Genomic DNA, 13,671 nt, shown 5'->3' with positions numbered 1-13,671 from the left:
ATGATAATGGTTCTGTTTTCTTTCTCATAAAAATATGTGTCCTTCATTACAAACGTAGCGAAATATAAATCTATACGAACTATGTATGGATGTTGGATGATATACCTGTAAAACCACCACTGTGCCGAGTCACAGAATTGTCAACAGTTGCCATATGATGTCACAATATCATTATATTACTAACAGTTTTATAGCACTGATATCCAGGTCAGTTACTCAAAGGCACTTTTAACACGTAATAGAACAATCCCTGCCATGTTGTATCGTTATATACGTGCTTCTGTACCGAGGAGAATTTCACCTCCTTGGGGTGGTCGACGACCATTACAAGCTTGCACAGAGATCTGACGGGGTTTAGATGGTTGTTCGTGTTATTAACCACTGCTGCCTGATCCCGTATCTGAAGTGTATTCCGTCATTGTCGTACTGTCGTGAATCCTGCAATATTTCTGTTTTTAACCCCACACGCACCATCCCACATTCGGCAGACTGCTCCTTTAAACATGCAGCCATCGCGATCCGGGAGATGCAGTAGCTGAAAGTGAGGTAACTATCGCTGCGGACATCTGGTAGCCGCCACGCGTTCACCCTTCACTGTGTTACCCCAATACCTGCACGTGGAGGGCTGGCGTGTTCAACACAGTCTCCATGCACAGAGCTATACCTGCACCGACCTCAGATAAGATACGTTACAGTGTATTTACAGTTGACTGTATTGCACAGCAAGCTAAGGTGACATTGAAACCGCTAGTCACGACAGGCTCTAAGCTTGTTTTGTCATTCACTGCATTGACTCGCCTGAATCAATACAACCCAGCGTAGTGAACGCTAACCGCGACTGCAGTCCTTCAGCCCGAGCGGACAAGCTTGAATGCACCTAGGTGGTCGACGCTACGAGCGACAGTCTACCCGACCTTCAGAAGTGACGCTACAGTCTCCAAGATGTCCGCCCTAACACATACCTTGATATTCGGCTTGATATTAATCAGCGCATGTGAATGTGAGAAGTTGTTTAAATCTATGGAAGTCGACACTCCTTCAGTAAGTACAAGCAGATGTTTTCAAATGACGTAGTTGTATTCTGTTGTCAATGGGCAATGCATGTTCTCGTTGCTATGTAGGTCAAATCGCCATGGCTGTACACGGAGTTTCTTGCATCACACAGACACCAGCAGAATGCTATCGCCGTTGTGTAGGAGCTATATATATTCTATAGATTCGTCTTTCATTACTGTAGTGCTGTAGAATGTTATGCCATCAACGTCCCGCACAAAACACAGCCGATGGGTTGTGAGCATTGGAGCATCGGCGTGTTTCCAACTAGGCAATGATTCAATTCTTGTGTGCAGGGGGAAATCTCACCGAAGCAAGGGGAACAGAGGAAAATGGCATCACTTATAAACAAATAGGCTTAAAATAGATGTTGGGCTTGGAACCAAACCTTCGCCAGAGCTTGTTTATTAGATTGACCCTACAGACATGCAGACCTTTACTATGCCGTGTACAGATGCTCTTGAACATGTTCATCTGCGTTGTTTCACTGAGATGAACACTGTGAATGTGGATTGTGAAAATGTTGTTACTTGTGTATTTTCACTCTCAGGTCTCCGAAATGTTGTCACAATTAGTTTAACAAAGCAGACTAAATTGTGTCTAATGTGAGATATGCATGCATCTAAGGGACGTTTTGTGTGGGGTGTGGGGTGTGGGGTGTGGGGTGTGGGATGTTCCGAAGATAGTTGTTTTATGTTGCACCCTGTGACATGTCAGTTATATTGTGTTGGTCTGCAAGTCATACTCAGTACGTGAGTGATATAGTCCGCCATGCTTTCGCCATCGTTATGGTGATGCACAATCAGGTCACTCAAGGTCACACGTTGCCCGCTCATCAGTGGCAGCTGATACACATGGAAAGCAATTATCCAGGTGAATCCACACAGGAGAACTGAACTGCGGAGAACCTAAATATACTGCCCTGCAATATTCATGTTGTGACAGCCATGAGACACAGAGAGCAGCGATACTGCCATGGATTCTCTACCTGATGACAGTCATGAGGTACGGGTGAGCAGCTAGTCTGTCCTGAAATCTCTATCTGGTGGCAATCATGAGGTACAGGTGACCAGCTATACTGAGCTGCGGTCTCTACCTGGTGTCAAGCATGAGATACATCTGACCAGCTATACTATCCTGGGGTCTCCACCTGGTGTCAGTCATGAAGCACAGGGAGCAGTCATGCTGTCCTGGAATCTCTACCTGATGACAATCATGAGGCAAGGGGAGCAGCTATACTGCCCTGGAATCTCTGTATGGTGACAAATAGGAGATACAGATGAGCTGCGATACTGCCCTGGAGTCTCTGTATGGTGACAAATAGGAGGTATATATGAGCAGCTATACCGCCCTGGGGTCTCTACCTGGTGGCAATCATGAGGTACAGGGAACAGGTATACTCTCCCTGAATCTCTACCTGATGACAATCATGAGGCACGGAGAGCAGCTATACTGCCCTGGAATCGCTAGATGGTGACAATCATGAGGTACATGTGAACAGTTATACTGTCCTTGCATCGATAGATGGTGACAATCATGAGGTACATGTGAACAGTTATACTGTCCTCGAATCGCTAGATGGTGATACGTAAGAGGCACAGGTGAGCACCAATACTGCCCTGGTGTCTCTACATGGTGGCAATCATCATGTACAGGAGAGCAGCTATTCTGCCCTGGAGTCTCGACATGGTGACAAATACGTGGTACAGATGAGCAGCTATACTGCCCAGGAATTTCTACAAGGTGACAGTCATGAGGTACAGATGAGCATGTATACTGCCCTGGAATCGCTAGATGGTGATAAAAAAGAGGCACAGATGAGCAGCTAATCTGCCCTGGACTCTCTACATGGTGACAGATAGGAGATACAGATGAGCTGCTATATTGCCCTTGAATCGCTAGACGGTGACCATCATGAGGTACAGATGACCAGCTATACGTAGTTGGAATCTGTACATAAAACAGTCATGAGGTACAGGGGAGCAGCTACTCTGCCCTGGACTCTCTACATGGTGACAAATAGGAGGTACAGATGAACAGATATACTGTCCTGAAATCTCTACCTGGTGTCAATCATAAGGCACAAGAAAGCAGCTATGCTGCCCTGGAGTCTCTACATGGCTCTATTTCAGGACAGGTTTTGGGGGGGGGGGGGGGAGAGAGTGGTGGGGGGGAGAGGAGTTGCGAGGACTTAATGAATGACACTCTTGCGATGGGAGGGCAAGTTTGCAGAGGGTTTTTATGCAGAATGAATGAATGACCGGGTAGAGAGGGGATGACGGATAGAAGAATAGACAGGGTATACGATACGAAAGGGAAGAGCGGGTTGTGTGTATATGTGTGTGGATGTGTTCAGGAAGGATGGGTGAGGGTGGATGCTCTGGGTAGAAGACTCCTACCTGCAACAGTAACGTATATCAGTGGAAGTGGACACGAGTCGGTTGTATCTTGGCCTATGTGGATCCCTCCAGGCGATATTTGTAATGCTGTCAGATCATAGTTTGCGTCCTGTAGCATTCAGAAGAACCTACCAGAGGTTTAAGTAATCAGTCACATGGGCTACAGATGGAGGTTAGTCGGGATAGATAAAATAGCAGAAGTATATTGTGTCCTTCCATTTCATGAACTTGGCAACTTTCTTGTCTTTTCTTGTATTACAGATCAAATGTAAACAAAATACACGCAAACCAGCATTTAAACTACATTCTATTTTCACAAATAATGGAAAAGGGCAAATGCTCACTTGATACTGTCTATTTTCCATTATATGGTCTCTGGTTTGAGTGAGGAGGGTATAATGTATTTGGTTACTCAAAGGAAAACTAGAGACACAAGTACACAAGTACATAACTCAGTGGCCCAGGGTCATCTGCAGCTCTGCACTCTCAGGTTTAGGTATCAGACAAGCATGTAAAATGATCAAACATGTCTAAACAGACTGAGTGCAAGTCATTGTCAACAGATCCCAAGATCTTGTGGTACACACACGCTGGTTTTCCTCTCCCGTGTTTTGAAAGTGAATCGTTGACCGGGGTTACTCTTTCTAAAAATATTACAACGTCCTGGCCGTCCTGGCCAAATATCACGGCCAATTCATTGTTTGCACAAAATCAGTGTTGATCTTAAATAAATAAATAAATAAATAAATAAATAAATAAATAAATAAATAAATAAATAAATAAATAAATAAATAAATAAATACGGTTACATTTTGCAAACCATACTTGAAGCAGTCACGTTGTATAGTGAAGATGAGCGAAGATCGGCCTCGTTACATGCCAAGGGAAGCAACTCTGCACGGCGTGCTTCTCAATAGATCGACAATTGCTATATTCAAACTACAATACACCATTGTATATCAATAGTTACAAAATGTCTGTTCGAAGTTAAGGAATGTCTGCTCCAGGATTACTGACTGCATCATTGTTCTTCTTCGTGCACATGCACATATTTCAGACAGCCTTTATACATGCATCTGCGATGCCGTCATCTGACAATCATTTAAATATGCGAATGCTGAGCGTAAATTCAAAGCTTGTTATTGCAACGTGCATGACACCTCTTTTCAGTAGTGTATATCTCATAACAAAAAAAAAACAAAACCAAAACGACATAAACTTATTGGTGTTGGAGTCTAGGGTGACCTGAGAATGATAGAGCCTTGTTCAGTATGATGTCTCAGGGCAAATAATATTTCTCCTGTTATTTTCTATTATATTTTTTTCCGACCAGAGCCAGGTGTGAGAGATAAAGAGGACAGTGGCTACGGGCGGCTGAATAATCGAACTGTGACATTTATTGGAATATATACCGTGTTTCACCATGTGATCTTCAAAACGAACGTAAAATATTGATAAGGGGAGGCCACTCGGGAATACTTATACCTCATTGGAGCAGGCTGGTTCGGGACATGCTTGTCTTCGTGCAATGCTAAAGACTTTAAAAGAAGCAAGTATTGATTTTTCTTTGAGTGGCATATTAGAAGTAGAGAAGTCAAACCGAAACCTGAGTCTCATTAAACAATTCAGACAATGACCTGCTTTTCAACCTATCTGCATTTTCTTGTGTGAACGTGACAAGAGGCACAATCAATTCAAGTTCCTTGTTTGATAAGAAAATGATATTTACGATATATTTTATTTTTAACGTTTAAAAAATCATGTCGAGGGTTTGTCGCGGCAGGTCGTCCACGAAGACGTCACTGACTCCCTTTGTTTGAAGTGGTCGTGCAAAGATTCATAATTGGCCCACCATTTACACCTGCCATGTCTTCACTGAGCTTTTACGTGTATCTTTGCAACGTAAGATATGATTTATATATTATCAAATCCGTGCCAGATGTAAAGCCAATATTGCCAGTATTGCCAGTATTGCAAGACTATCGTTATAGTTCAGAGACTAAGCGTTAGCCTAGGGCATCCGTAGCCTTGTATCGCTGCACATCATCACTGGATTGTCTGGTCCAGATTATTTACAGACCGCCGTGTTATAGTTGGAATCTTGCTGAGTGCGGCGTTAAATAATCAACCAACCAATGTATCCACCTGCGTGATATATTTTTGGTTTAGCCTACAAGCTCAACACACCAGGGTTTGTGCTGGGAATATCCTATATTGCTGGGCACACCTGGTATCGTAGGGCATATCCTGTAACGCTTGGCATATCCTATATTGCTTTGCATATCCTATATCGCAGAGCATACCTGTATCGTAGGGCTTATCCTATAACGCTTGGCATATCCTATATTGTCGGGCATACCATGTATCGCCGGGCATACCATGTATCGCCGGGCATACCGGTATCGCTGGCCACACCCTGTATAGCGGGACATATCGCTGAGCATATCGTACATCGTTGGACATAATTATTCAGTATCGCTTGGCATATCCTACTTTTTCAGACCCGTGAAGGTCCCGAGGTAGAATAGACCTTCAGCAACCAATGCTTGCCATAAAAGGCGACTGTACTTGTAGTAAGAGGCTACTAACGGGATCGGGTGGTCAGGCTCACTGACTTGGTTGACACATGTCATCGGTTCACAGTTGTGCAGATCGATGCTCATGTTGTTGATCACTGGATTGTCTGGTCCAGATTCGATTATTTACAGACCGCCGCTATATAACTGGAATATTGCTGAGTGCAGCGTAAAACTCAACTTACTCACTCATTCACTCTTACTTTTTATTTTTTTCTTTCCAGCATGTCGCAAGCATTGCGGACTTCAGTGTACACAAGGGCGAAAGAAGGGAGGTCTACTACCTCACCGCCAAGTTCAACAAGGTGGGAACTGGGAATAAGTGTTCTGTGTGGTTATCATACAAGCATCTAAGAGACTGTATACTCAGTATTACGATATGCTCAGTAATGAGGCGCCAGTTCGGGTACGGAATGTGTACATTATGCCAGAAATATAGACATGAATGGAAAATCAATCTTCGATGTAACCGTATATATCTGTTACAGTCAATGTGTACATTGTTTACATTGTCTAAAATGCCCAGGCATTGTGCATATTGCCTGATTAATTAGCTCAATTATTGTACAGATTGACTGATTCTCGAACAGGGAATATTGAGAAGACAAGATTAGCATTGGTGTTGCTCTGTGATCACTGAGGCTTCTTCAGCAATGTTTGTAGTTTAGATCAACCCAGTCTAATTGATTTTAGACAATGTGTGCAATGACTGAATGAATCAGGCAATGTACACACTGACTGGTTATTTCAGTGTTTGAACACACTGCCTACTTGTAGACAATGACTGTAGCATGTATACACACATAACAGGCAGTGTACACACTGACTGGTTATTTCAGTGTTTGTACACATTGCCTGATTGTAGACAATGATTGTAGCATGTATACACACATAACAGACAGTCTAAACACTGACTGGTTATTTCAGTGTTTGTACACATTGTCTGATTGTAGACAATGACTGTATCATGTATACACACATAACAGGCAGTGTACACACTGACTGGTTATATCGGTGTTTGTACACATTGCCTGCTTGTAGACATTGACTGTAGCATGTATACACACATAACAGACAGTCTAAACACTGACTGGTTATTTCAGTGTTTGTACACATTGCCTGCTTGTAGACGTTGACTGTAGCATGTATACACACATAACAGGCAGTGTACACACTGACTGGTTATTTCAGTGTTTGTACACATTGCCTGCTTGTAGACGTTGACTGTAGCATGTATACACACATAACAGGCAGTGTACACACTGACTGGTTATTTCAGTGTTTGTACACATTGCCTGCTTGTAGACATTGACTGTAGCATGTATACACACATAACAGGCAGTGTACACACTGACTGGTTATTTCAGTGTTTGTACACATTGCCTGCTTGTAGACATTGACTGTTGCATGTATACACACATAACAGACAGTATAAACACTGACTGGTTATTTCAGTGTTTGTACACATTGTCTGCTTGTAGACATTGACTGTAGCATGTATACACACATAACATGTAATATACACTGACTGGTTATTTCAGTGTTTGTACACATTGTCTGATTGTAGACATTGACTGTATCATGTACACACACATAACAGGCAGTGTACACACTGACTGGTTATTTCAGTGTTTGTACACATTGTCTGCTTGTAGACATTGACTGTAGCATGTATACACACATAACAGGCAGTGTACACACTGACTGGTTATTTCAGTGTTTGTACACATTGCCTGCTTGTAGACATTGACTGTAGCATGTATACACACATAACAGACAGTATAAACACTGACTGGTTATTTCAGTGTTTGTACACATTGTCTGCTTGTAGACATTGACTGTAGTATGTATACACACATAACAGGCAGTGTACACACTGACTGGTTATTTCAGTGTTTGTACACATTGTCTGATTGTAGACAATGACTGTGTCATGTACACACACATAACAGGCAGTGTACACACTGACTGGTTATATCAGTGTTTGTACACATTGCCTGCTTGTAGACACTGACTGTAGCATGTATACACACATAACAGGCAGTGTACACACTGACTGGTTATTTCAGTGTTTGTACACATTGCCTGCTTGTAGACATTGACTGTAGCATGTATACACACATAACAGGTAATATACACTGACTGGTTATTTCAGTGTTTGTACACATTGCCTGCTTGTAGACATTGACTGTTGCATGTATACACATATTACAGGCAGTGGGTGTGTAAGTCTCAACGTTTGATAGGAGGTATAGATTAAGATAGACAGAAATCAAGGCCGCAGGAGAAGCTCCTGAATCTAATTTCTGTCAAGAAAATAATGTTCAGCGAAGCGAATATGTTGCTTTCACTGTTTACTCCACATACAACACCGCTCACATGCATGTGTGTGCAGCTGGCGGTGGTCAGGCGATCACGGTACCGAAATACACCTACACGGACAGTACGTTCTATCAAGTAACCGTACGTCATATTTTAATCTTGTTTGTTTTTTCACAGAACAGAGTATTTCCTACATTCATGGTGCTGGAGAAAGACTCTGCGGACCCAGTAAGTTGATCTTTGCTATGTTCCATGTGATACTGATGTCTGTCGCTATACTTATCACCAACATCATCAACAGTCGCCGCAGCAATGAATGGTTTTTACAATATTACTATTTCAATCATTATAACACAAATATTAGAGGTAATACTCACTATGCATATTGATTTTATTCACCTTATCAACACACCACCTCCACCATCCCACTACTGAATCATCATTTTCTTCATCATCATCATCATCATCATCATCATCATCATCATCATCATCATCATCATCATCGTCATTGTCATTACAGAACTGCGACACTAAAGCAATATGGTCAGGTCCAGTTCGATCCGGGCATGGCACCTGCTACGATCACGAGGACGACATTATGGTGTGCTTCAGCACCATCAGCAACCTGACAATCGCCGCCAACGCCAGTTTCCGCCTGTTCGCCCTCAACTGCCAGGGCGCCACTGCGAGACAGGTACGAGCATAGCAAAATTGAAAAAAAACCAACAGTTGGTAATTATTCTGTTGAGGTGCCATGTATACTGGAACTGTGATGAAACCAAGACTTTATGCAAGAAACTGTGACAAAAATTTGATTTGGTTTGGCTGTTTAGGTACCAACGCATTACTGAATCATATAGTCTTATCTGCTAAGAGGTATATTTACACTTGTTCTTAAAGAATCAAATCCAAAGTTGATAGTTACTAGAGCACATTGAAAGACATACTTACCACTGAAGCATTTATCTCCAGAACAAAATTAATAACAATAGTGACAGAGTTTTCTCATTTCGCCAAATGATTTCCATATTACTGATGTTGATATCTTATTTAATGTACTATGTCTCTAGTGAGTCCACTAGCTGCTGTATACACATATTCCTCCACGTCCCTTTTCTTCATAATTTTGTTCTAAAAGATGCTTCATTCGGAATATGCAGCACCGAGCTTGAAATACAGTCACATGCGAAGACATGACCTGCAGAAATGTAAGCTACACATGGAGGCTCTTATGCATAAGTAATTGATGCCGTGATGTTAGTGTTTTCATGATGTTTTAATCTATTTAATAGGTTTGACGTTCTCGTTGATTCATTTATGTGAGCACATGATCTATTCTCTTCTTGCAGGGTATGGCGATGCATGTCATTGTTGCACAGAAGGTAAGTACAGCGTACTAGCTACAGGGTATTAGTTCCAACTTAGTTTATTTTGAAATTGATCATTCTTGGCTCAGTTTTACAAACGCCGTTTTAATGTATTGAACTAAGTATCACTAGACATAGACTTACGCATAATTATAAGACAAGGGCATTACTTTGTGTTTTGGGGTCGGGGTAACCGACAGTCATGTAACTGTCAGGCCGAGGCTCAATCGTCCATAGGATGGGAATACCTGCGGAACTATCCTATGTAACGTACAAACCGTTGCCATGTTGATTGATACGCATACTGAGCGTGTCTAGCCTTTCATTTTTAACTCCAGGGGGCCAAGCCGGTGGACAAATACAACCCCGTGCCAGCACCTAACCCAGCTGACCACTACGACATCACCCCAGTCATCCCCATCGCCATTATCCTCGGCATCATCGGCTGCATCTTCATCGTCTGCTTTTGTTACAGAAGTGTAAGCTGATCGCTATTGTTCGTCAGCCAGACGTTTGTAGAAAAGTCATAGATATTTATGTTTCTCAAAATCCTATCTCAAATATTGAGTCATATATGACAGCCCTGCTGTTCCTCGAACACTGCTGTATGCATATGTACTGTTGTCGACGCCTATGTTGTTTTGAGTTCACCTCTTTGGACTTCAACTTCTTAAAGATTCTCCTGATCATCTGTATACTCTGGTACTTCCCTGTAAACTCGTATTGGCACTGGTAGTCATCAGCTACCTAAGCCTGTATGGACCCGTGAAGATTCCGAGTAGAACAGATCTTCAGCAACCCATGCTTGCCACAAAAGGCGACTCGGCTTTTCCTAAGAGGCGACCAGGTGGTCATTCTCGCTGACATGTCATCGGTTCCCACTTGTATATCGTATGTGACGAACTCTACTGACCCGTCCCACATGCCCCTCTCTCACAGCACACACACGCACACCACTCTCAAAATATTGTGTACATTCTTTCAGTCTGGATTGCATACACACGCACATATTTTGAAGGGTTGTTTGTATACAGGGTACCACACAGACTCTCCAATGTTATCTCTCTCGTTCAGTGTAGACCTATGTTACCTAATGAATGCTTATATCATGTGTGTCTTCAGAGGAGCTGTTTTTCACGGAAGTCTTCAATAAGGAAGGGAAAGAAGTCCGGCACAACGGAGGAAGCCAAGGCATTTATCAAGGAAGACGCTTAACTTTTACTCTCTCCTAAAAATTTGGCCACTTTTGTTTATTCTTTTTAATATTTACTTGATAGGTGATGTTCATAACTTTTTCAACACTTTATATATACTGTGGATATTTACAGTGGAACTTCTCTAAATCAGACTCTTTTTTAACCAACCTTCATAAGGATCCCCTGTTTGTTCCTGGATAATCCAGGTGTACTATCAAACTATATCTGACGTCTTGATATACGTTTCCCCAAAAATGTATCTGCAGATAATTCCCCTCCATAACTGAGTCCTCTGTTATTGTTGTGGTGGTGGGGTGGCAAACTGGTTCAAGCGCTCGCTCGTCAGCTGGAAGTCCCAGGTTTTAATCCCCACATGGATGCAACGTGTGAAGCCTATTCCTGGTGTACCCGCCGTGATATTGCTGGAATACTGCTTAAAACGGCGTATAACTTTACTCACTCACTCCCTCCCTCCCTCCCTCACTGACTCACTCACACTCATTGTTGTCGACTATTACCCATCTCTCCCAATTCTGACCACGTATAACCTGCTACCGTAATGGAAAGTCCCTTGAACACATATATAGCTATATAGGACAATTGCGGTGTTATAAATCCCACCATTTTGTACACAAAGCTGTATATAATTTGGATTTGTGAAATACATGTAGCTATATGAAAGTCATTTTGGGTAGTATATGTCTTATATTGCGTCCATCATGTTTTATACTGAACCCATGTACATGTGTTTAAATCGCTGCATTATAGGCATTGGGTGTATGTAAGTAGTGCTTATAATGTCCGCCTAGGAACTAGATAAGGGTACTGTTTGTTCTTTGTCTGTGAAAGTCATATGGAGGCTACATTGGTTGTTCATTATGAATGTTTTACGTGGATTTCCAAGACTTAGACGCATATTTCCGCGACTTTCTGGTACAGCTTGTATGATTATTGAAATGACGGAGTTCATGTGTGGATATCAGCCTTATGTGTTTATTGTGAAGCTCACATGATAGAACTTCAAATTGTTCTTTGTACTTCGTACACCTTCATTGACTTCACTCATTGACAATGATCCGAATCACACTGGTGTGGCATTTTTATCATTTTCCAGAAATTTCACTGCTGTTTATGACGAAGCACTCCTCGCAATTGCAATAATATCAAAGCTCTCTGACTCCGTGTAAACCAGGGCCGTAGCTACCATTTTGTAATATAGCCTGGGCTTGCACACAGTTGTTGCTGAAAAGGTTGGGCAAGCCCTCAATACTATCTAAATATATATCTTTGCAACCTATCGGGCATTCGCGAATAAAATGTCTACCTAAGAGCCTGTAAGAAGTACAAACAAGGTTGCTATCTACAGGAAGACTTTGGCAAAATGACAAATAGGAAATAAGGGTGCTCCTTGTAGTATTCACAAAACATAGGGGCTAGTCCAAATGGAATTATCTCCCCTTACTGTGAGAGCCATATTGACAAACAATGTTTGGCACGGTATTTGATAGTAGGAAGTCAGCTGAATCGTCAGTCATGAATCACTCCCTGCGGAACATATGGCGTTTGTAATTACGGCACATTCGTTTGACTTCATTTTCCGTGAAAGATCATTTATCAACCAAATAAGCATTCTTTCCCAGTCTCTTCACTCGTGCTATCCTTAAGTAGTATAATGTATCGATGTTTTAAACGATACGTACTTTGCCTTTTTGAATGTACACATATCAGTGAATGCACAAGACCTCTTTCAAGGCGAGGCCGTGAGCTGCAGTGTTGTCAGAATACGTTGTTTGTGTCAAATACACTTCTGGTTAATTTTGATTACACGTAAGTTCAGAAACGATTTGTTCCATGTGTTTTGAAAGTATGATTAGTCGGACCTCAACTACAATGGCATAACGTTGGTATATGCAAGCTTTAATCAGATAATCTAAAGATGCGTTATTATCATATGCAATAACATATCGTGGTACTGCTTTACAGACCCGATTGATCCATTATAAACAAATAAACCATGGCTGTTTTCTACGGACAAGCTTGTATGTCGAGTGGTAGGCTGATTAGTTGTATTATGTTAGTTATTTTTTATTTAGAGCAGTGCCTACCAATAGATTCAAACAATATTCATATTGGAACCTTGTTTTACACAAAAAGTCAATAAAAATTCCTTTTAGATAATATTTGTTTTTCATTCACTATCATTGTGGTACCTTTATCTGTTAGAACGTACCTTTGTCCGCTATCTGTTTGATACTTTTGTTTGCTAAGAACCAATTTCGTTTGTTTGTTTATTTGTTTAACGTCGGACTATATTCCAGCTATATGCCTTCGGTATATAAACAATAGCGTCTGGACGAGACAATCCAGTGATCCAAAATTGATAAACAATGACATGTGTCAACCAAATCAGTGAGACTGACCACCTGATCCCCTCAGTTGTCCTTACGGTAAGCATGGGTTCCTGGAGACCAATTCTAAACTGGATCTTCACATTAGTGAATAGCGCTAGTGACGAGGGATGATGCGGTTATGCCCCACTTTCGAGATTTGCCAGAACCATTCCGGTTTTTGGTGGATATGTATCAAAGTGGTTAATGTGAGGCCCTGCATTATTTCGGGCTTTCCTCCCTATTAAAACTGACTCAAAAATCTCATTACGTGAAGAACGTCATATTTGTACCTTACTCCATGGAAGATCATATTTCACCACACACTACATACACCCTGTATTTATTACCTCAGAACAAATGAGAGGATT

General features: G+C 41.7%; 1 protein-coding gene across 1 annotated transcript; it reads left to right on the top strand.

Moving 5' to 3' along the window:
* Window positions 1-477: 477 nt before the first annotated feature.
* LOC137286849 (uncharacterized) lies at window positions 478-13,091 on the top strand. Its single transcript, XM_067818864.1, has 7 exons — window positions 478-1,041; window positions 6,253-6,333; window positions 8,528-8,578; window positions 8,871-9,044; window positions 9,700-9,732; window positions 10,056-10,196; window positions 10,840-13,091. Exons 1-7 carry the CDS (start codon window positions 943-945, stop codon window positions 10,930-10,932), a joined length of 672 nt encoding a protein of 223 aa, XP_067674965.1. The 5' UTR covers window positions 478-942; the 3' UTR covers window positions 10,933-13,091.
* Window positions 13,092-13,671: the final 580 nt, after the last annotated feature.

Source organism: Haliotis asinina, chromosome 1 (genome assembly GCF_037392515.1).
Source record: "Haliotis asinina isolate JCU_RB_2024 chromosome 1, JCU_Hal_asi_v2, whole genome shotgun sequence".
NCBI lineage: Eukaryota > Metazoa > Mollusca > Gastropoda > Lepetellida > Haliotidae > Haliotis > Haliotis asinina.
Note: the sequence above shows the minus strand (reverse complement) of the source record. Positions and strands in the feature narration are given on the sequence as shown.

Excerpts from the sequence above, each read along its gene's own strand:
- LOC137286849 (XM_067818864.1), top strand. The coding sequence starts at position 943 with ATGTCCGCCCTAACACATACCTTGATATTCGGCTTGATATTAATCAGC. Across the intron at positions 6,334-8,527 it reads TCACCGCCAAGTTCAACAAG|AACAGAGTATTTCCTACATT; the intron begins GTGGGAACTGGG and ends GTTTTTTCACAG. Across the intron at positions 9,733-10,055 it reads ATGTCATTGTTGCACAGAAG|GGGGCCAAGCCGGTGGACAA; the intron begins GTAAGTACAGCG and ends TTTTAACTCCAG.